Source organism: Acomys minous (genome assembly GCF_964271855.1).
Source record: "Acomys minous genome assembly, chromosome: 20".
Taxonomy (NCBI): Eukaryota; Metazoa; Chordata; class Mammalia; order Rodentia; family Muridae; genus Acomys; species Acomys minous.
Genome location: NC_140502.1, coordinates 24,294,378 through 24,317,193, shown reverse-complemented (window position 1 = coordinate 24,317,193; position 22,816 = coordinate 24,294,378). Strand labels below are relative to the sequence as shown.

The window sequence follows — 22,816 nt, the reverse complement described above, 5'->3', positions numbered from 1 at the left end:
GAGACCTGGAGAGATCTTGGAGAAAAGGTGCCTGAGTGAGTTCTGACAGTTGCCTCTGCCAGTCCCCTCTTTTTTTTTTTTCCTGCAAGGTTCGAGGGAGAGGTCAATAGTGCCACACCCTGGATAAGGGCTGGTTTGTGGCCCAGGTCTTGCCTTAAAGCTGCCAGCCAGGCCTGGGATTGGGGATGGAAGAAGAAAAAAAAAAGATTACAGGAAAATGCATTCACTTACATGTTATTAAGCACCTATCTGGAAGCTTTGTGTGAGTGTTACTGCAGTGTTTATAACCTCTTTGCTGAGGAGTTGTTATTTTGAATATAATATTTTTTTACTTCTTTGGGAATTTTGTACAGTATATTTTAATCATATTTTAAAAAATAGTGTATGGGCTGGAGAGATGGCTCAGTGGTTAAGAGTGCCGCCTGCTCTTCCAAAGGTCCTGAGTTCAAGTCCCAGCAACCACATGATGGTTCACAACCATCCATAATGAGATCTGGCGCCCTCTTCTGGCCTGCAGGTGTATATGCAGGCAGAACACTGTATACATAATAATAAATAAATAAATCTTCTTTAAAAAATAATTTATTCAGATTACATCCCTGAGTGTTATTCCCCTCACTTGTATCTTCCTGTTCCCCCCTATTTTAATCATATTTGATTTCAATTCTCCCCTAACTCCTCCCAGATCTGCTCCCCACCTTTCCACTCCCTCCTAATTAATCCCCTCCCCTTTTTTCTTAAATAGCCCAATTAATGTTGACCATACTCCTAGGTATGGGGCCATCCACTTGCGCATGCTTTGCTTAGTACGGGCCACACCGATAAGGAAAACAACTGTCTCTGCCACCACCACCACCACCACCCCGTCACCCCAAAAAAACCATCAACCATCAACAGCTCCTTAGTCAGGTGTGGGGGCTCAGACACCCCTCCTTCCTTCAGGTCGAAATGTTGACTGGCTGATCCTGTGCAGGTCTGACGTAGGCAGCCATGACTGCTGTGCCTTCACGTTTGTGGCGGACTTCTCACATACAGGTGTTTTCACTCCTCCCTGAGCCTTGAGAAGTGCATGTGTATGATGGGGGGGGGGCAGGGAAAGGGTGCAGAAGAGGGAGAGAGACAACACTCTGGGGACCTCTGTTCTCTGCACTCTGATCAGTTCTGAGTCCTGTATTTGTCACTACCCATTACACCAAGAACGTTCTCAGATGAGGTCTAAGAGCTACGCTAAGCTATGGGGAGAGCTGTGAGCTGAGAGCTACGCTAATCCATGGGGAGAGCTGTGAGCCCAGAGCAGCGGCTCTCACCAGCCTAATGGGGCAGCTCTTTTTAAACACCGTTCCTCATGGTGTGGTCTAAAACCGTTTTTCCTTAGCCGGACGTGGTGGCCACGCACGCCTTTAATCCCAGCACTCGGGAGGCAGAGGCAGGCGGATCGCTGTGAGTTCGAGGCCAGCCTGGTCTACAAAGTGAGTCCAGGACAGCCAAGGCTACACAGAGAAACCCTGTCTCAAAAAAAAAAAAAAAAAAAAAAAAAGAAATGCAAAAACTCATCCCTCTGAGAAAGACATTGCTTTGTTTTGAGACAGGGTCTCTCTGTGTAGCCTGGCTGTCCTGGAACTTGCTATGTACAACAGGCTGGCCTCGAACTCACAGAGAGCCACCTGTTTGTTCCTCCTGAGTGCTGGGATTAAAAGCTTATACCACCGTTCCCAGTAAGAAAGGTGGTAACATGAGTGGAAAACCTGTCTCTCCCAGGTTTCAGGAAAACGCTGGGCGGGCGGCACCCGTGCTCACCGATAGCTACTAAATGAATCTTCTAGAGTGAAAGCTGGGACAGCGGTGCGTACGGGACACGTTCCCCTGTCCTCTCATGTTCCACGTGCTCGGGGCCACCAGAGGTTGACTTTCAGATTTCACTGGGTGCAGCCAAGCCGTGGTGCCAGAGGCAGCAGAGGTGCTGTTCTCCCTGCAGAACCCCAAGTGACCTGTTCCTCCCCTTCCTCCCCCCCCACCACCCCCATCCCCCACCCCAAGCTGAGCAGTGAGATGACCTAAACCCCATTTTCGTGGATCTACCAGTGTCCTGCCCAGCCCTGTGCTGGCCCCAGGACCTTGACTTCACCTGTTTCCTTTTCTTCCACTAACCAAGCATTTTGGAAAGGCCACCCTCCTTTGAAACTCAACTCCAATTATCCTAAACTGATCGGGCCATCTGTTTCCCGCTGGGTCCTTACTGATACACTATAATTAAACACGGGGGTTGGGGTGGGTGGGTGGGGGATGGGGGGGTGAGGGGGTGTGAATACAAATGAAAGATAATGAGGAACTGTAAAAGGCAGGCGACCAAACAGTATACAGCTACAGCAAGGATCCAACTTGGGGGACATTGCTCCACAGACAGCGGGGAAAGAAAAGAAACAGTTACAAACTGTCAAAAACAGACGCACCTCCCTGAGGTGGGAATCCAAAACTGACTACAGCTGTCCAGGTTGTAGGGTTTTGTGTGGATGGAGTACTTACAAGCCAACGTCGCTAACTAGAGCGCACACCCACAGGAAAACACACAGGGACTCCCCGAGCTCTGGAAAAACTCCCACAGGTGAGAGGAAGTAAGAGATGGGGCTGGGGGAGACAGTGATGGAGGTGGGGTGCCTCCCCCAAGTATTTTAGATTTTTTTTTCTGTGTTTATCAAGCTTTATTCAATGAACACAAGTTGCTATTTTTTTAAATTTATTTATTTTTATTTTTATTTATTTATTTATTTATTTTTTGAGTCAGGGTTGCTCTGTCCCGGACTCACTTTGTAGACCAGGCTGGCCTCAAACTCACAGCGATCCACCTGCCTCTGCCTCCGCAGTGCTCGGATTAAGGGCGTGCGCCGCCACGCCCGGCTTTTCAGGTTGCTAATTTTTATCAGAAAAAGAAGTGGTAGTTTGGTTTGTATGGTTGTGAGCCACCATGTGGCTGCTGAGAATTGAACCCAGGACCTTTAGAAGAACAAGCAGCGCTCTCAGTGTCTGAGCCGTCTCTCCAGCCCTTCTAGTTTAATGTCTAAAGTCAAACAGAGACATTGAGGCAGCAACAGGACCATTCACTGAGATGTTTATATAAACGGAGGATGGGGGTAGAGGCATACCCAGACAGGGAGAGACAGGTGTCTATACATCTATACAACTGTATCAATATATCTATGTAGATACAGATATATCAGTAGGAAATAGAGTCAGAATCAAAGGTTTGGGGCCTGTAGTAGCCTTAGGGGGGAAAAACATCTTTTTTTTCCCCCTTTTTCAGAGACGAAACTCAGGGCTTTGTACCTGCCAGCCAAGCCCTATATATTCCTCAACTGTGTCCTCATTCCTTCAACATGGATGGAGCAAATGCTCTACCACTGAGCCACGCCCCAGCCCCTCACTGGGGGATTCTAGGCAGAGGCTCTACCACTGAGCCACACCCCAGCCCCTCACTGGGGGATTCTAGGCAGGGGTTCTACTGCTGAGCCACGCCCCAGCCCCTCTCTGGGGGATTCTAGGCAGGGGCTCTACTGCTGAGCCACACCCCAGCCCCTCACTGGGGGATTCTAGGCAGGGGCTCTACCACTGAGCCACGCCCCCAGCCCCTCACTGGGGGATTCTAGGCAGGGGCTCTACCGCTGAGCCACACCCCCAGTCCCTCACTGGGGGATCCTAGGCAGGGGCTCTACCGCTGAGCCACGCCCCAGCCCCTCACTGGGGGATTCTAGGCAGGGGCTCTACCACTGAGCCACGCCCCCAGCCCCTCACTGGGGGATCCTAGGCAGGGGCTCTACCACTGAGCCACGCCCCAGCCCCTCACTGGGGGATTCTAGGCAGGGGCTCTAACACTGAGCCATGCCCCAGCCCCTCACTGGGGGATCCTAGGCAGGGGCTCTACCACTGAGCCACGCCCCCAGCCCCTCACTGGGGGATTCTAGGCAGGGGCTCTACCACTGAGCCACACCCCTGCCCCTCACTGGGGGACTCTAGGCAGGGGTTCTACCACTGAGCCACACCCCAGCCCCTCACTGGGGGATTCTAGGCAGGGGTTCTACCACTGAGCCACACCCCAGCCCCTCACTGGGGGATTCTAGGCAGGGGCTCTACCACTGAGCCACACCCCAGCCCCTCACTGGGGGATTCTAGGCAGGGGCTCTACCACTGAGCCACACCCCAGCCCCTCACTGGGGGATTCTAGGCAGGGGCTCTACCACTGAGCCACACCCCCAGCCTCTCACTGGGGGATTCTAGGCAGGGGTTCTACCATTGAGCCACGCCCCCAGCCCCTCAGTGGGGGATTCTAGGCAGGGGCTCTACCACTGAGTCACACCCCCAGCCCCTCACTGGGGGATTCTAGGCAGGGGCTCTACCACTGAGCCACACCCCCATCCCCTCACTGGGGGATTCTAGGCAGGGGCTCCCCCACTGAGCTACACCCCCAGCCCCTCACTGGGGGATTCTAGGCAGGGGCTCTACCACTGAGCCACGCCCCCAGCCCCTCACTGGGGGATCCTAGGCAGGGGCTCTACCTCTGAGCCACGCCCCAGCCCCTCACTGGGGGATTCTAGGCAGGGGCTCTACCACTGAGCCACGCCCACAGCCCCTCACTGGGGGATTCTAGGCAGGGGCTCTATCACTGAGCCACACCCCCAGCCCCTCACTGGGGGATTCTAGGCAGGGGCTCTAACACTGAGCCACGCCCCAGCCCCTCACTGGGGGATCCTAGGCAGGGGCTCTACCACTGAGCCACGCCCCCAGCCCCTCACTGGGGGATTCTAGGCAGGGGCTCTACCACTGAGCCACACCCCTGCCCCTCACTGGGGGACTCTAGGCAGGGGTTCTACCACTGAGCCACACCCCTGCCCCTCACTGGGGGATTCTAGGCAGGGGTTCTACCACTGAGCCACACCCCAGCCCCTCACTGGGGGATTCTAGGCAGGGGCTCTACCACTGAGCCACACCCCAGCCCCTCACTGGGGGATTCTAGGCAGGGGCTCTACCACTGAGCCACACCCCAGCCCCTCACTGGGGGATTCTAGGCAGGGGCTCTACCACTGAGCCACACCCCCAGCCTCTCACTGGGGGATTCTAGGCAGGGGTTCTACCATTGAGCCACGCCCCCAGCCCCTCAGTGGGGGATTCTAGGCAGGGGCTCTACCACTGAGTCACACCCCCAGCCCCTCACTGGGGGATTCTAGGCAGGGGCTCTACCACTGAGCCACACCCCCATCCCCTCACTGGGGGATTCTAGGCAGGGGCTCCCCCACTGAGCTACACCCCCATCCCCTCACTGGGGGATTCTAGGCAGGGGCTCTACCACTGAGCCACGCCCCCAGCCCCTCACTGGGGGATCCTAGGCAGGGGCTCTACCACTGAGCCACACCCCAGCCCCTCACTGGGGGATTCTAGGCAGGGGCTCTGCCACTGAGCCACACCCCAGCCCCTCACTGGGGGATTCTAGACAGGGGCTCTACCACTGAGCCACACCCCCCAGCCCCTCACTGGGGGATTCTAGGCAGGGGCTCTACCACTGAGCCACACCCCAGCCCCTCACTGGGGGATTCTAGGCAGGGGCTCTACCACTGAGCCACACCCCAGCCCCTCACTGGGGGATTCTAGGCAGGGGCTCTACCACTGAGCCACACCCCAGCCCCTCACTGGGGGATACTAGGCAGGGGCTCTACCACTGAGCCACGCCCCCAGCCCCTCACTGGGGGATTCTAGGCAGGGGCTCTATCACTGAGCCACACCCCCAGCCCCTCACTGGGGGATTCTAGGCAGGGGCTCTACCACTGAGCCACACCCCCAGCCCCTCACTGGGGGATTCTAGGCAGTAGCTTTACCACTGAACATCACAACTAGTTCTTGGCACATAGAAAAAGATGTGTCATTCATTTATGTTTGAAGGGCTTAGTTTTCCACCTGTAGGATTGACTATAATGGGACCTCACTTTTAGAAGGCTTCTTTCTTTTTTATTTCTTTCTCTCTCTCTCTCTCTCTCTTTCTCTCTCTCTCTCTCTCTCTCTCTCTCTCTCTCTCTCTCTCTCTCTCTTTGGTCTTTAGAGATAGGGTTTCTCTGTGTAGCCCTGGCTGTCCTGGACTCGCTTTGTAGACCAGGCTGGCCTTGAACTCACAGCGATCCACCTGCCTCTGCCTCCTGAGTGCTGGGATTAAAGGCGTGCGCCACCACCGCGCGGCTTTGGAAGGCCTCTGATGATGAACAGATATGGTATACAAGCATCCCATACATGGAGCTTGGTGAAAAGTGATTCTCTAGAAGGTTCGTTATGGTTATGGTAAAGGAAAGGGTGAGGCAAGAACAGAGACAGACACAGGGAGGGGAGGAGCCGAACCGGCGTTTGAAGGTTGGGCAGCCGCCACTGTGGCACAGGGTTACTGGTTGGTAAAGTTCGCATAAGCTAAGATCACACATGGGCCTGGAGCCAGAGATGATCATCTAAAAAGCTTTTCTCCAGTTAGGGAAGCCTGGCTGTGAACTGTTTCTCATCTAAGCCCATAAAAGCCAGCCGGAAGCCGGGCGGTGGTGCCATGCGCCTTTAATCCCAGCACTCAGGAGGCAGAGGCAGGCGGATCGCTGTGAGTTCGAGGCCAGCCTGGTCTACAAAGTGAGTCCAGGATGGCCAAGGCTACACAGAGAGACCCTGTCTCAAAAAACAAAAACAAAAAAGAAAGAAAGAAATGGAGAAATGAAGAGATGGCTCACCAGCTAAGAGCACCATGGACCTCAGTTGTTCCTAGTACCCACACAGTGGCTCACAACGACCTTTTCCTTCAAATTCCAGGGTCCCATGCCATCTTCCGGCTTCCTTGGGCATCAGACAAGTGATGTACACAAAGACATGCAGGAAAACCACTGACATGCAAAAAAAAATAAATAAAATAAATCTTTATTTAAAAGCTCCACGAGATGGCTGGAGAGATGGTTCAGTGGTTAAGAGCACAGACTGCTCTTCCAGAGGTCATGAGTTCAATTCCCAGCTACCACATGGTGGCTCACAGCCATCTACAATGAGATCTGACGCCCTCTTCTGGTCTGTAGGTGTACATGCAGGCAGAACACTGGAGGCGTGATAAATAAATCTTTTTTTTTTTTTAAAGAAACTAGCTTATAGCCGGGCATGGTGGCACAGGCCTTTAATCCCAGCACTCAGGAGGCAGAGGCAGGCGGATCACTGAGTTCAAGGCCAGCCTGGTCTACAAAGTGAGTCCAAGACAGCCAAGGCTTCACAGAGAAACCCTGTCTCGAAAAAAAAAAAAAAAAGAAAGAAAGAAAGAAAGAAAAGAAAAGAAAAAGAAACTAGCTTATAACAACATCTTTCCAGGCTCTTGAACTCGCAGAATCGATATTGTGAAAACGACCATATTGCTACAAGTAAGCCAATATAAGCATTGCAAGCCCCATCAGAATTCTAATAATAAGGCTGGATATAGTAGAGTTGGCCTTTAACCCCAGCCCTCGGGAGGCAGAGGCAGGCAGATCTCTGAGTTGGAGGCCAGCCTGCCCTACAGATCGAGTTCTGTGACAGCCAAGGCTACACAGAGAAATCCTGTCTCAAAAAAAAAAAAAAATCAAGCCCCCCCTACCACCCACCCACCCCCTCCCCGCCAAAGAAAACTGGTGCAGCCACCATAGACATCAGCAAAGAGGTTTCTATTAAAAAAGAGAGAAAGAGTTGCGGGAGGGGGGGGAGGAGGGGGGGGGAGAGAGGAAGGGAGGCAGAGAGAGAGAGCGCGCGAGCGCATAGGACCCAGCTCCTCAGACACCTGGGCCAACCCCAGTGACCTTTAAGCCCCACCACAGAGCCCTTCTGTCTGAGCTGCTGCTGCGCTCACAGTAGCGAAACAAGGAGACTCCCCCAGCTGGCCCCACCAGCAGACAAACAGCTACTTAAAGCGTGGGAAACAAACACCACAGGATTTCATTCAGCCGCTTAGAAAAGAAAGAGAAACTCCAAAGGGTGCAGGGCGATGGGGGGGTCAGGTCATCACCACAGTCCGTGGGGTAGCCCTTACTGAGAGAGAGAGAGACCCTGAACACTCCCCCACCGCGGGAGCCTAGTATACATCATGAAACTAAAAAGGGGACCTTGATGGGGGGGTGGGGGGACAAAGGGTGTGGGGGTGTTGGGGGGGCGGGAGACAGAATGTATGTGGCATGAAATTGGGGAATGGGCGTGGGTTAGGGACGGAATCCAGGAAGGTCGCCTCTCCACACAAGCAATGAATGCAAATGCCGTTAGGGCAGGAGAGAGAGAGAGAGAGAGGTAACAAGTTCACCAGAGTGAGTTTAGCCACCTGCAGACTTGCTTTCCCAGAAGAGGTGGGGTCTTGGGTTTCTATCCCTGAACCTCCCTGCCCTGAAGGCAATTCGATGTCCCATCCCCACCACACCCCACCCTCAGGCAGCTCTTGGGGATTGTTCCTCCTCCCAAGGTGGGACACTGAGCAGAGGACAGGACACCTGTCTGTCTCCTCTGCTGTCTAGAGCGCAGCTGACCACAGGACCTCACCAAGACCTGGAGCCCGAGCCCTGACGCTGCCCCAGCTCCTGTGAGCTTCCTGTGAGAACTGTCTGACTCACTTTGCCCCAGGTGACCCGGCTCCCTTGTCATTTTCTCTTTCCCTGCAGTGTCTCACCTGCTCACGCAGCCACGCCCTGCTCTGGGCTTCCCCAGCTTGGGCTCCCCTGGTGGCTGGTGTCAACCTCCAGCCTTGTTTTCACTTTTCCTACATCAGCTGGGGCTGCCCACCAGGCCAGGTTAAAAGCATGGAGCAGAGATGGCACTGCACTAACACCGACAACTGGCAACCAAGAGCCTCAGTCAAGACACAGCGACAGACTTGGAGCCACGGGAGGAAGACCCAGCCAGAGTCACCAAGCAAGACCCAGACCCCAGGGACAGCCTCAAGGGCACACCGGAGGAGTCCCCCTCTTCTCACAGACCCCAGAGAGCAAGATGAAGCCAGGTGAGTCCCCAGACCGGTGCTTGGGCGTGTGTCCCCAATCTCCCCGGCCTGCAGCCCTCACTCTGTCCTTCTGTGACACAGAAACAGCTGGGGGCCACGTGCTCCACCTCCTGCTGCTGCTGCTGCTGCTGGCCTTGGTGCTGACCAGAACCAGCGCTGTCCCTGCCCCCAGGGCCTCCAGGCTCCCACCTGAAGCAAAGGATTGCCACCTAGGCAGGTTCAAGTCTCTGTCCCCACAAGAGGTGCTGGCTTTCAGGAACGCCCAGGACGCCATTGTGAGTCTCCCTCCTGTGTGGGCTAGCTCCACCCCTCCCTTCCTGGGTCTCACCCCTTAAACAGGCTGAGATGAAAGTGGTCTCCACACCTCCTGCAATGGGCTGACTTCCACTCTTCCTCTAGTGGGCTAACCTCAGCCATTCCTGCAGTGGGCTGACTTCAACTCCTGCTCTAGTGGGCTAACCTCAGCCATTCCTGCAGTGGGCCGACTTCAACTCTTGCTATAGTGGGCTAACCTCAGCCATTCCTGTAGTGGGCTGACTTCAACTCCTGCTCTAGTGGGCAAACCTCAGCCATTCCTGCAGTGGGCTGACTTCAACTCCTGCTGTAGTGGGCTAACCTCAGCCATTCCTGCAGTGGGCTGACTTCAACTCCTGCTATAGTGGGCTAACCTCAGCCATTCCTGCAGTGGGCTGACTTCAACTCCTGCTCTAGTGGGCTAACCTCAGCCATTCCTGCAGTGGGCTGACTTCAACTCCTGCTCTAGTGGGCTAACCTCAGCCATTCCTGCAGTAGACCGATTGCCACTTCTGCTGCAGAGAGCTGATCTCCTCCTTTCCTTGGGTGGGGACACACAACCCATTCTTTCTGTGCTATTCTAAGCCTCACCGTTCCTGCAGCGGGCTAATTTCCACTCTTCCCTCAGTGAGCTAACCCCACGTTCTCCCACAGTAGAATCATCTCCAGCCTTCCCAAATTGGGCTATCTCCTGCCCCTAGTGCAGTGGCTGTCAGGTCTCTCCTGTCACAGAGGAGCCTCTGTCTTTCTGGCAGTGAACTTCCCTTTTCCCGTTGTGGCCCTCCCCAAGTCCCACCACAGTGAGTGGTCTAACCTCCACCCTCCTATATGGGCTAACCTGTGCCTGTGCTCTCCAGGAAGACTGGCTGCTTAACAAGGACATCAGGTGCAGCTCCCGCCTCTTCCCCAGGGCCTGGGACCTGCAGCAGCTGCAGGTGAGTTGGAGCTGGACACGGGCTGGCCTCAGCGGCGGCTCATCCGGGTGCAGTTTGGGGCCTCCGTTTTCCCGCTTCTCCCCTGCACTAGCGGTCCCGGGACCTGTCCACAACCTGACCACATTGGTTGTGGCCCCTCACCTGGCACTGACCTCTACCTCTCACATGTCCCTTGTCCTGTCCACTACCCTGTCCCCTTCCCCTGTCTCCCTTGACCTAAGCCACCCCTGGTCCCTCACGTGGTCCCTCTCCTGTCTCCTTGTGCAGGTCCAGGAGCGCCCCAAGGCCTTGCAGGCTGAGCTGGCCCTGACACTGACGGTCTTGGAGAGCATGACTGACTCAGCCCCGGGCACCATCCTGGACCAGCCTCTTCACACACTGCGCCACATCCACACACAGCTGCACACCTGTGTGAGTCCTGGGTCCCTGCCTCCTCCAGGCTGTCCCTCCAGCCACGTGGGCTTCCTGGTGTCTCAGCAGCCGCCTCACCGTCCCCTCCCCCATCCTCTGTCCGCAGATGCAGCCTCAGCCCACAGCAGCAGAGCCCAGGCCCCTGAGCCGCCGCCTCTCCCGCTGGCTGCTCAGGCTCCAGGAGGCCCAGAGGAAGGTGAGTCTGGAGGGGACACTGGGGTCCGCGGCCACTGGGAACCCTGCGCCCCAGCAGACCCTGACCCAGCCCTGTCCTTTCAGGAGAGCCCCGGCTGCCTGGAGGCCTCTGTCACCTCCAACCTCTTCCACCTGCTGCTAAAGGACCTGAAATGTGTGGCCCGAGGAGACCAGTGTGTCTGACCTGGGACCCTCCTGCCGGCTTCTGGAACTCTGCTCTGCGTGGACCCACCAAGCCCCTCCCCTACCTTAATTTATAGCAACTCATGGCTTTTTAAAGTATTTATTTATATGTGTGGGTCTCAGACTCAGACCTCACAAAAATGTCTATTTTTTTACTCTTTGTAAACATTCTGCAAATACACAATGAGAAAAGACCTCTGTGTTGTGTCGTGTGTGTGTGTGTGTGTGTGTGTGTGTGTGTGTGTGGTGTGTGTGTGGTGTGTGTGGTGTGTGTGTGTGTCGTGTGTGTGTCGTGTGTGGTGTGTGTGTCGTGTGTGTTGTGTGTGTGTTGTGTGTGTGTGTGTGTGTGTGTGTGTGTGTGTTGGCATCCACTCTTGTTCTTTTGCTGTCACGGCAATGACCACAACTTCTGCTGTGCAGAGACACCCCTGCCTGCTGGCCCTGCGGTCTAGCCTGTAAGCTCTGTGGTTTAGCCTGGGCTACTGCTTTCTGCCTCTGGGTGGAGGCACACTGTTTCTCTTTGGGATCTTCCTTGGCTGTTCTGGAAAAGTCTCTTCTCTGTGGCCAAGGTGCTGGCAACAGGCTTCCCTGTGCTCCCTTTTGATTTGCTTTTGAGATAGGACTTCCTGTAGCCCAGGCTAGCCTCCAATTTGCTACATAGCCTCAAACTCCTGTTTCCCCTGTTCCCTCTCTGGAGTGCTGGGCACTGCAGGCATGCACCTCCATGGCAGGCTCTAGCAATAGCCGTTCTTCACCAAAGACACCGCGATGGATAAGGTCCCCTCGCACTTTGTCATCTTCTCTTCCGGAACCTGTGTGAAGACAAAAAGTTGCAGTCCAGCCTGGCATCCATTGCAAGATCCAGTCAGTCCTTAAAATAAATACAGGAAAAAATTCCAAACCATTAATAAATGTAAATACATCAAAGAATCCTTGACAAGGCACCAACCAGTTCTGAAGAAAGGTTATTCTGCTGTTAGCAGCACTGTTCCTTGTCCGTGGTCCTGAAGTGTCTCTCTCTCTCTCTCTCTCTCTCACACACACACACACACACAGACACACACACACACAGACACACACACACACACAGACACACACATACACAGACACACACACAGACACACACACACACATACACACACAGGCAAGAGGAGCTTATTTTGGCGGTGCTGCCTTTGTGGAGAATCAGGGCCGTTTGCAGATGCACCAACATTGGCATTTCAAGTTCTACAGACCATGTTGATTGGCCAGGGTCACCTGGTGTTACAGGCTTGGCAGAAAAGTTCTGGGGTGACAGTATCACTCCACAGGTGACCCCTCAACCTGAAGGAAGGACATAAATATGAACTCTTTTTTTTTGTTTTGCTTTGTTTTTCGAGACAGGGTTTCTCTGTGTAGCCTTGGCTGTCCTGGACTCACTTTGTGGACCAAGCTGGCCTCGAACTCACAGCAATCCGCCTGATAAATATGAACTCTTGTTTATTTTAGTGTTTGCGATAGGATCACCCAATGTAGCCCAGGCTAGCCTCAGACTCAAACTCTTCCTGTCCCTTCCTCCTCATCACAGCAGGAATTACAGGCATGAGTCGCAGGCAGCACGCAGCTCAAGGACAGAAACACCAGTGTGAGCCAGGCGTGGTGGCGCAAGCCTTTAATCCCAGCACTCGGGAGGCAGAGGCAGGAGGATCGCTGTGAGTTCGAGGCCAGCCTGGTCTACAAAGCAAGTCCAGGACAGCCAAGGCTACACAGAGAGACCTTGTCTCGAAAAACAAAAAACATGGGCTGGAGAGATGGCTCAGTGGTTAAGAGCACCGCCTGTTCTTCCAAAGGACCAGAGTTCAATTCCCAATGACCACATGGCAGCTGACAACTGTCTGTAACTCCAAGATCTGACACCCTCACACCAATGCACATAAATTAAAATTAAATACTTAAAGCTGGGCGTGGTGGTGCAGGCCTTTAATCCCAGCACTCGGGAGGCAGAGGCAGACGGATCGCTGTGAGTTCGAGGCCAGCCTGGTCTACAAAGTGAGTCCAGGACAGCCAAGGCTACACAGAGAAACCCTGTCTCGAAAAACCGAAACCAAAACCCAAAAATATCATATTGCATGGTATATATATAGTATATTATAAATAATAAATGATGATATATTCGATATCATAAATATCTATGATTTTACATGTATGAGTGGCTTGCCTGCTTGTATATGTACAACATGGGTTCCTCGAAGGCTGGCAGGGGGCATTGGATCATCTGGGACCGTGGCCACCTATGACTGTGAGCCACCACATCAATCCTGGGAACTGAACAAACCAGGGTCCTCTGCAGCCACTCCTTTTTATTCAAGCAGGGTTCCATGTAGCCATGGGTAACTTTGAACTCACTACCTAGCAGAGGGTGACCCTGAACCCCTCATCTTCCTGTCTCCCCTCCTGAGTTCCGGGACTGCACGTGTGGGCGCCACGCCCAGCTCTGTAGACATGTGCGTGCGTGTGTGCTGTTGTACTCTGCCCTTGGATACCCCTCCCGCCCCACGTTACCGTATATCCAATTTTCCTACATTGTGTGCATCCCTTTAAGTCCAGGACACACACTGGCTCATCACAGTCTGAGTCCAATGTCACACGTCCTTCTTTTCTGTGATCTAGAGTGGCCCGCAGCCTTCCTGTTTTGTCTTATTCTTTCCTGATTGACATTTGTGAAGAGTCCAAGGCAACCGCTCTATAGACTATTTTCCTTGGACCCACCTGACTCCTCCTTGTTGATTTAAGTTCAGGGTAAATATGAATTTCCCCAGAATAATTCAGAAGTGGCTTCTGTGTCCTTGATGCGTCCCACTGGAAGGAACATCCTGTCTTTCTGTCTTTTTTTTTTTTTTTTTTTTTTTTTTTTGGGTGATCAAGGGAAGCCGGGGACAGCTTGGTGTCTCCATTATGAAAGCCTGTCCTTGGCTTGGGGAGATGGCTCAGTGGGTGGAGTGCTTGCTGCGCGAGGGCAAGGACGTGAGTTCAGATCCCAGCACCCACGTGAGAGTCAGGCACCGACGAAGGGGCGGAGACAGGCAGGTGAGAGTGAGAGCGAACTGGGTTATTTGGCCTCCACACATGCATAGGTAATTGCATTCACCTGCACATTTATGCATGTGCGTGTGCACACACCAGTGTTTCTTTTATTTATTTATTTATTTTTGGAGACAGGGTCTCTCTGTGTAGCCCTGGCTGTCCTGGACTCACTCTGTAGACCAGGCTGGCCTCGAACTCACAGCGATCCGCCTGCCTCTGCCTCCCGAGTGCTGGGATTAAAGGCGTGCGCCGCCGCCACCACCACCCGCCTGGGGGGATTTCTATGGCTACCAGTCCCACAAAAGGTGACAGGGTGCCCGTTGTCCTTCTGTTGGCGCTCCCTGGAAGAGTGATAGTTCTCCAAATAAATAATTGGGAAAGAGGCCGGGCGTGGTGGCGCACGCCTTTAATCCCAGCACTCGGGAGGCAGAGGCAGGCGGATCGCTGTGAGTTCGAGGCCAGCCTGGTCTACAAAGCGAGTCCAGGACAGCCAAGGCTACACAGAGAGACCCTGTCTCCAAAAACCAAAAAGAATAAATAAAAAAAAATTGGGAAAGCATCTAGTACATTTTTCTGTTAAGACATCTACCACGACTTGAACAATGACAAGAGTGTTTTCTTTCTTTCTTTCTGCCTTCCCTCCTTCCTTCCTTTGTTTTGGTTTTGGTTTTTCGAGACCGTGTTTCTCTGTGTAGCCTTGGCATTGTGGAGAACAGACATGCCAGGTCAAAGAACATTTTGCACTAGAACGTGAGCGAACTCTGTGAGCACAAGGGTTTGTATGTGCTCTGTCCGCCGGCACCCGGAACAGGGACGTGTTGCCGTTGGCAGGCTGTTTGGCACAGTTGCATGAGGCCCTGGGCTTGCTCCTCACCTGTTGGTAACGCTAGCGGCAGGGCACACCTGGCATCCCAGCGCTTGGGACGCGAGTGTGGTTATCCTCGGCTACGCAGCAAGTTCAAGGCTAGTCCGCGATGGAGGAGGGAGAATTTATTTCATCTCCCAAAGCAGATCTGGAAGCTGAGACATCCAAGGTGCAGATGTTAACATCTGGGGCTAGGGAGATGTGCTTGACATCCGGACAAACACAAGCACTTGTGTTCAGTCCCCTAGAACTCATATTAAAAGACGGGTGTAGCTGGGCAGTAGTGGTGCACACCTATAAACCCAGCACTCGGGAGGAAGAGGCAGGTGGATCACTGTGAGTTGGAGGCCAACCTGGTCTACAAAGTGAGTCCAGGACAGCCAAGGCTACACAGAGAAACCCTGTCTCAAAAAAACAAAGAAAAAAAAAAACCAAAACCCAAAAAACAAACAAACAAAAACAGATGTGATGGCATGTGCCTGCTACCCCAGTTACAGTCCTACTGAGGAGGAGGAGAAAGAGGGACCCGGAGGCTTGTCCCAGGTCATTCAGCTTCAGGTTCAGTGATCGACCTTGTCTCAAAAGCAAGGTGCAGATGGTAGGGGAAGACACTGAACGCCAGCCCCTGGACACGCATACACTTGCATGCGCACACATACCACACACATACACACACACACACACATACACACACACACACACACACACACACACACATACACACACACACACACACACACACACACACATACACACACACACACACTACACTACACACAACACACACACACCCCATACACACCACACACACACACACACACACACTACACTACACACAACACACACACAACACACACACACACACACACCACACTACACACAACACACACACACACACCCCATACACACCACACACACATACACACACACACACACACACACACACACACACCATACACATAGCACACACACACACACACACACACACACACACTACACTACACACAACACACACACACCACACACACACACACACACACACACACACACACACGCGCGCGGGTGCACACACAGTTGGATGGCATCTGGTGAGGCTTTTTCCTTTGTTCTTCCCTGGTGAGAGGCAGAAGGGCAAGATAGGGGGACTAACTAAATGTCACGTGACGCTTCTTTTTTTCTTTCTCCTTTTTATTTTATTTTTTCTTTTTTTGGTTTGTTTGTGTGTTTGTTTGTTTTTGTTTTTCGAGACAGGGTTTCTCTGTGTAGCCCTGGCTGTCCTGGAACTCGCTTTGTAGACCAGGCTGGCCTCGAACTCACAACGATCCACCTGCCTCTGCCTCCCCAGTGCTGGGATCATAGTTCTGCTCCGTCGTGTGAGACATTTTAAATACCTGGCCGAGACAGCTTAAAGGAGGAAGAATTTCGGGCTGGAGAGATAGCTCAGGGGTTAAGAGCACTGGCTGCTCCTCCAGAGGACTGAGGCTCAATTCTCAGCCCCCACGTGGCAGCTCACAACTGTCTGTAACTCCAGGTCCACGGGATCTGGCACCCTCACACATGCATACAAGCACTCGGGAAGGCAGAGGCAGCTGGATCTCTGTGAGTTCGAGGCCAGCCTGGTCTATAGAGTGAGTTCCAGGACAGCCAAGGCTACACAGAGAAACTCTGACTCAAAAGAAAAGAAAAGTTTATTTTGCTCATGGTTTTAGACTGTTCAGCCCATCTTGGTGAAGCCAGAAGGAGAGAGAGAGAGAGAGAGAGAGAGAGAGAGAGAGAGAGGATGATGATGATGATGATGATGATGATGATGATGATGATGATGATGATGATGGCGGCTGCGCTTACAGGCTTCCCGCCCACCCCCACCCCCAGTCTTTTCGTGTGGGTCATGACAGCCTGTGAGATGGCGCTGCCACATTTCATATGGGTCTTCCCCTCTCTGCCCTTCCTCTCTGGAAATGTCTTCAGAGATGCTCGAGGGTGTGCTTGATTGATCTTCCAGATCATTCAGCCCAGTCAAACTAGCGATGAAGAGTGACCATCCCACACCTCCAAGCCTACTACTCTTCAAGAACAGACCCAACCACAGTAAGCTAGTCACTGACACCTGGTGTGCTGTAGGAGCCAGGAGCAGCAGCCGGGGAGAGAATGAGATCAGAGCACCCAAGTGTTGAGCAATCAGGGCGCTGCCTTCTCGGCTCTGAGAAGAGGCAATCTCATGAGCAGTGTTACGGTTTAAATAGGAAATGTTTCCCCCTCCTTCCTCCACCCCCAGGTGTGGTGGCGCACGCCTGTGATCCCAGCACTCGGGGAAGCAGAGGCAGGAGGCTCTTTGTGAGTTCGAGGCCAGCTTGATCTACAAAGGGAGTCCAGGACAGCCAAGGCTACACAGAGAGACTCTGTCTTAAAAAACCAAAAGAAAAAGAAAGGAAGAGAGAAAGAAAGAAAGAAAGAAAGAAAGAAAGAAAGAAAGAAAGAAAGAAAGAAAGAAGAAAGCTTCAACTGAGCCTCCTCCTTGGAGGATCAAGCTATGAAGGTTATAACTGGCCCCCACCCTCCCCAGCACTTGCTGCCTGTCCACCCTGAGGTGAGTGACCTCTTATGCTACCACAGGGGAATCTCACCTTTGGGGTCACCTGTCAGACGTTTACATTACGATTCATAACAGTAGCAAAATGACAGTTATGAAGCAGCAACAAAACAACTGTATATTTGGGGGTGACTTCAACAGGAGGCGCTGTAGTAAAGGGGCACAGCACCAGGAAGGCTGAAAACCGCTGCCCTACAGCACAGAAGAGAATACCCCCCTCACCTTCCCTGCCCTGGACTTCCCTGCCCTCCCTTCCCCTCCCCCCTGCCCTCCCCTTTTCCCCCTCCCCTGCCTTCCCCTCCCATCCCCTCCCCTCCCCTGGCTTCCTATACCATATGACATTCTGCCTCACCACTGGCTCAGAGGCAACAGAGCAAAGAACCACGGGGCCGAAATCTCTGAAACTGTGAACTAAAACCCTCCGTCCTTGGTTTGTTTCGGTCAAGCGTTTGATCCTAAGAAGAGAAAAGTGACAAACAGCTGTGGAGAATCGCATGTTGCCTGTGGCCTCCGAATGCCGATTCAGTCTCAGGATTAGCTTTTGCCAGTTATGTTAATAAGGTTTGGGTTTTTTTTTTCCTATTTTTTTTTTCTTTCTTCCCTGTGCATTACCCATTCAGGATCCAGTGCCTGTTATAAAATCCTAGAAAACGCACACTGATCTATTAAGACAGGAAGTACATCGTCCGCTTCCAGGGGAAGAGACACGGGCAGATAAAGATGTCGAGACTCATCTATGACCCATGCTCAACGTGTGCAGTCCACGGGTGTAAATCACACCTCGATGCTGCCGGCGCCTCTTCTGTGTCAGCTCGGATAGGCTGTGGGGGCCGGTTATCCCGTTAAACACCCAGCTGGCAGTTCTACGAGAGGGTTTTGCAGGGGCCATTAAACCCACAATCTGGTAACTTAAGGAAAGATTAGCCTTGTCCTCTGGGTGGACTCAATCCAATCAATTGAGAGGCCCTAGAGCAAAGCCGAGGTTTTGCTTGAAGTAGGGAAAGTCTATCTTCGACCTCCAGGATGGCTGCTTGTGTAAGCCAAGAGCCTGCGGGATCTGTACCGCCTTCATTCCCTCTCCCGGGGATGAACCCAGGGCTCAGCAAGCACTAATCACCGGGCTATGCGCAAATCCTTGTTTTACTTTTCATTTTATTTATTTGTTTTGGTTTCCCTTTTTCTCTTCTTTTCTTCTTCTTCTTCTTCTTCTTCTTCTTCTTCTTCTTCTTTTTTGTTTTTTTTTTTTTTGTTTAGGTTTTTCAAGACAGGGTTTCTCTGTGTAACAGTCTTGGCTCTCCTGGACTCACTTTTGTAGACCAGGCTGGCCTCGAATTCACAGCGATCCACCTGCCTCTGCGTTGCGAGTGCTGGGATTAAAGGTGTGCGCCACCACCGCCCAGCTAATTTATTTATTATTTACTCTTTTGAGATGTGTCTCACATAGCCCAGGCTGGCCTTGAATTTGCTAGGTAGCTGAGGATATTTTTGAATTCCTGTACCTCCCCCCACCTACCCCCCCCACAAGCCTCCCTCACCCCAAGTGCTAGGATTACAGGTGTGCATCGCCAAACCCAGCTTTACTTTCTATTTGAGGGCAGAGCCTCACTAAATTGCCCAAGTGAGTAAATCTGTCCCTTCAGCCTCCTGACCTGCTCACTACGCCTCCCCCCGCCCAATCCATTTTTTTTTTAAACTGCTTTTTTACTTTTTAAACTCCCTCTTTTTTTTCATGGTAGAACACTGACTAACACACTTAATAAATTTGTTTTTCAGAGTCCAAATGAAAGCCGGAAAGCAGCTCGGTGAGACGGTACAACGCCTGTAATCATCCCTTGGCAGTTTGGTTGAGAAAGGTCTCAAGTTCGAAGCCAGCTTGGGCTGCAAAGCAAGACCCTATCTCACAAAAAAAGGAAGGGGCCTAGAGAGAGACGCTTCAGAATCAACAGCATTTGATTCTCAGCCAGGGAACCAGAGTTCGGTGCCCACCACCCCTGTCGGGTGCTCACAACTGCCTGTAACTCCAGGGGGTCTGAACATCGTCTTCCACCTCCGAGGAGCACACCCCCACACCAACACAGACGTGACAGGAAAACTTAGTGAGGCGTGGTGGCACGCGCCTTTAATCCAGCACTCGGGAGGCAGAGGCAGGCGGATCGCTGTGAGTTCGAGGCCAGCCTGGTCTACAAAGCGAGCCCAGGACAGCCAAGGCTACACAGAGAAACCCTGTCTCGAAAAACCAGAAAGAGATGGGCAACGGGGGGTGGGGGGGGGGATGTGTGGAGGTGGAGGGGGGAGCTGTGGGGGGGGAAGAAGAGGAGGAGGAGGAAGAGAAGAAAGAAAGGTAGGAAGAAAGAAAGAAAGACAGGCCAAGGGGTACACAGAGAAACCCTGCCTTAAAAAAACAAACAAATGAAAGAGTAAGAAAGAGAAAGGAAATGATGGGATGTCAGAGCCACCGGAGCAAAATTCCCTGACCGAACTGGCAACAAAAAAGCTCCCTAGACGGCAGGCAGGCCAAGGCAGGCGGGAGGCGGCATGGAGTAGGGTGCGAATGGACCTCTCCGTGTGCAACCAGAGCCAGGTGCATGGGCAGGAAGCGTCTTTAGCCTCCTGACTGCAACCCCACGCCACGCCCTTCCATGGCCTCGGAGCTGGGCGAGCACCTGAGAACAGCTCCTACGCTGGCTTCCGCAGATACCTAGATACACTCTGACCACCGAAGTCTAGAGAGAAAACGTGAAGCACGTGGGGGCAGGGGCATGGCCAAGACAGCGGCCCCCTCCTCCCACCTAAAGAAACCACAGACAGCCGGGCTGGGCGGTGGTGGCGCGCGCCTTTAATCCCAGCACCCGGGCGGCAGAGGCAGGGGGATCGCTGTGAGTTCGAGGCCAGCTTGGCCTGGCGGAGTGAGTTCCAGGACAGCTAAGGCTACACAGAGACCCCTGTCTGGAAAAACAAAAAACAAACAAGCAAACAAGAAGAACAACAAAAAGGAAAAAAGGAAGGAGAAAAAAGAAAAAAGAAAACACGGAGGGGCAGGGATGCTGAGCCGCGATAGCAGCTGGGGCTGTAATCCCAGCACTCAGAAGAAGCGGGGTTATGCATATGTACTGAGGCCATTTTCTCAAAAAAAAAAAAAAAAAAAAGAGGCCTAAGGAGAAGGCTCCGTTTGCGTAAGGACCTGATTTGGAGTCGTAACACTCACATCAAAAGCAAGGGAGGAGGAGAAGGAGGGGGAGGAGGAGGAGGGGGGAGGAGGGGGAGGAAGGGGAGGAGGGGGAGGGGGAGGAGGGGGAGGAGGGGGAGAAGGAGGAGGAGGGGGAGGAGGGGGAGGAGGGGGAGGGGGAGGAGGGAGAGGAGGAGGCGGCGGCAGACTGGGGCTTGCTGGTCAACCGGCCTATCCTATTTGTCTAGTAGCCAGTCAGCCGCCCTAGCTCAAAAGAAGAAAAGGAAAAAAAAGGCAGACACTGAGTTTGGCCTTTTGAGTGTGCGCGCGCGAGTGTGCATGCACACGCACACACACACACACACACACAAATAATTCCAAGGCCAACAAGAGGACTCAGCAGTAAAAGTAGCTTGCATACAAGCACGAAGGAGCCGAGGCGCAGGACACTGAACACCCACACGTTTGCCGCCCTCACACGGATAATCGGTTGCGTTATAAGTCTTCCTCCCCAAGCCCCCAGGGCCCTGACATCTGGCGGGTAGTTTTGTAGTCATGTGACCTCTGCTCAACCAATGGGAAGTTGTTCTGCAGACATGTGACCTCAGCTCAGTCAATCACTGCAGATGGGGTTCTTTTATGTTTGGTTTTTGTTGTTTTGGTTTTTCGAGGCAGGGTCTCTCAGTGTAGCCTTGGCTGTCCTGGACTCGCTTTGTAGACCAGGCTGGCCTCGAACTCACGGTGATCCGCCTGCCTCTGCCTCCGCGCCCGGCTCAGGTTGTTTTAAGTGGGAAGTGTAGCTGCACAGCTGTGATCCCAGAGATTAAGAGGCTAAGGTAGGAAAACCAGGAGTTCTGCGATAGCCTCCGTTGAGGAGCAAAACCCCGGGTCAAACAAACCCAAGGCAGGGCACGCTGGGCGTGCCTGAATTGCCAGCAAGCCACTGGAAACTGCAGCAGCAACGTCAGGAGTTCAAGGCCGTCCTCGGCTACGTGGTGCCGCTGAGGCTAGTCTACGCTGCGTGAGACCCCCCGCGTCTCAAAACGCCAGTGTGGGCAGGCGTGATATGAAGCCCACACCTTTAGTCCAAGCACGCCGGAGGCAGGAGAGTCTCCGTGAGTTCGAGGCCAGCCTGGTCTACAAAGTGAGTTCCAGGACAGCCAAGGCTACACTGAGAGACCCTGTCTCGGAACAAACAAACAAAAACTAAAACTAAAAACGCCAGCCAGCATGTGTGTATGTGTGTGTGTGTGTGTGTGTGTGTGTGTGTGCGCGCGCGCGCGCGCGCTGTGCCAGTGTGTAAGGGTATGTAGGAGTTGGAAGGATGGCTTAGTGTTTACAGTGAAATTTCACTACAGACAGCACTGTACAAGGTTATCCTGAGGAGTCTACGTACTCATAGATAGAAAATACCCATAGGGCAGGGTTCTTGCTTGGCATGCAGGAAGCCCTGGGTTTGGCCTGGGGCGGGGGTGGGGGGTGAGAGGGGTGGGGAGGGCTGGGGATGTGGGGGTGAGCGGGGTGGGGAGGGCCGGGGACGTGGGGGTGAGCGGGGTGGGGAGGGCCGGGGATGTGGGGGTGAGGGGGGTGGGGAGGGCCGGGGCTCTGGGGAGCTGGTGTGTGTGTGTGTGTGTGTGTGTGTGTGTGTGTGTGTGTGTGTGACGCGGCTCCTCCCGCGTGTCATCCCAGCCAGCAGCGGAAGCAGGAGGAACAAGAGTTTAAGGTCATCCCTGACTGCATAGAGAGATCAAGGCCAGTCTGGGCTACCTGGAGTTTTGTATAAAAGGAGAGTCGGGGTGGGGGCTGGTAAGTGGCGCAGGCCTTTAATCCCAACCCTCAGACAAAGGCCTGAGGATCTGTGTGAGTTCCAGGCCAGGCAGGCAGGCAGGGCAACATAGTGAGTCCCTATCTAAAAAAAAAAAAAAAGAAGAAGAAGAAGAAGAAAGAAAAAGAAAAAAGATAAGGGAGGGGAAGAACGAAAACGGCTTCTGACACATATCATGGAACATAGTCACTGTCATTATTTATTATGGGATGTGGCACAAGTCATCCAAACCCTTCATCTTTCATCTGGCACGCCCCCAAAAAAACTCCTACACGTGTCCCC

The 22,816-nt window shown here is 53.2% G+C and overlaps 1 protein-coding gene across 1 annotated transcript; it reads left to right on the top strand.

Moving 5' to 3' along the window:
• Positions 1 to 8,997: 8,997 nt before the first annotated feature.
• On the top strand, positions 8,998 to 11,025 carry LOC311591142 (interferon lambda-2-like; the record flags this gene model as incomplete). Its single annotated transcript, XM_084770507.1, has 6 exons — positions 8,998 to 9,007; positions 9,089 to 9,282; positions 10,159 to 10,236; positions 10,504 to 10,647; positions 10,754 to 10,843; positions 10,927 to 11,025. The coding sequence occupies 6 exons, from the start codon at positions 8,998 to 9,000 to the stop codon at positions 11,023 to 11,025; spliced, it is 615 nt and encodes a 204-aa protein (XP_084626633.1).
• Positions 11,026 to 22,816: the final 11,791 nt, after the last annotated feature.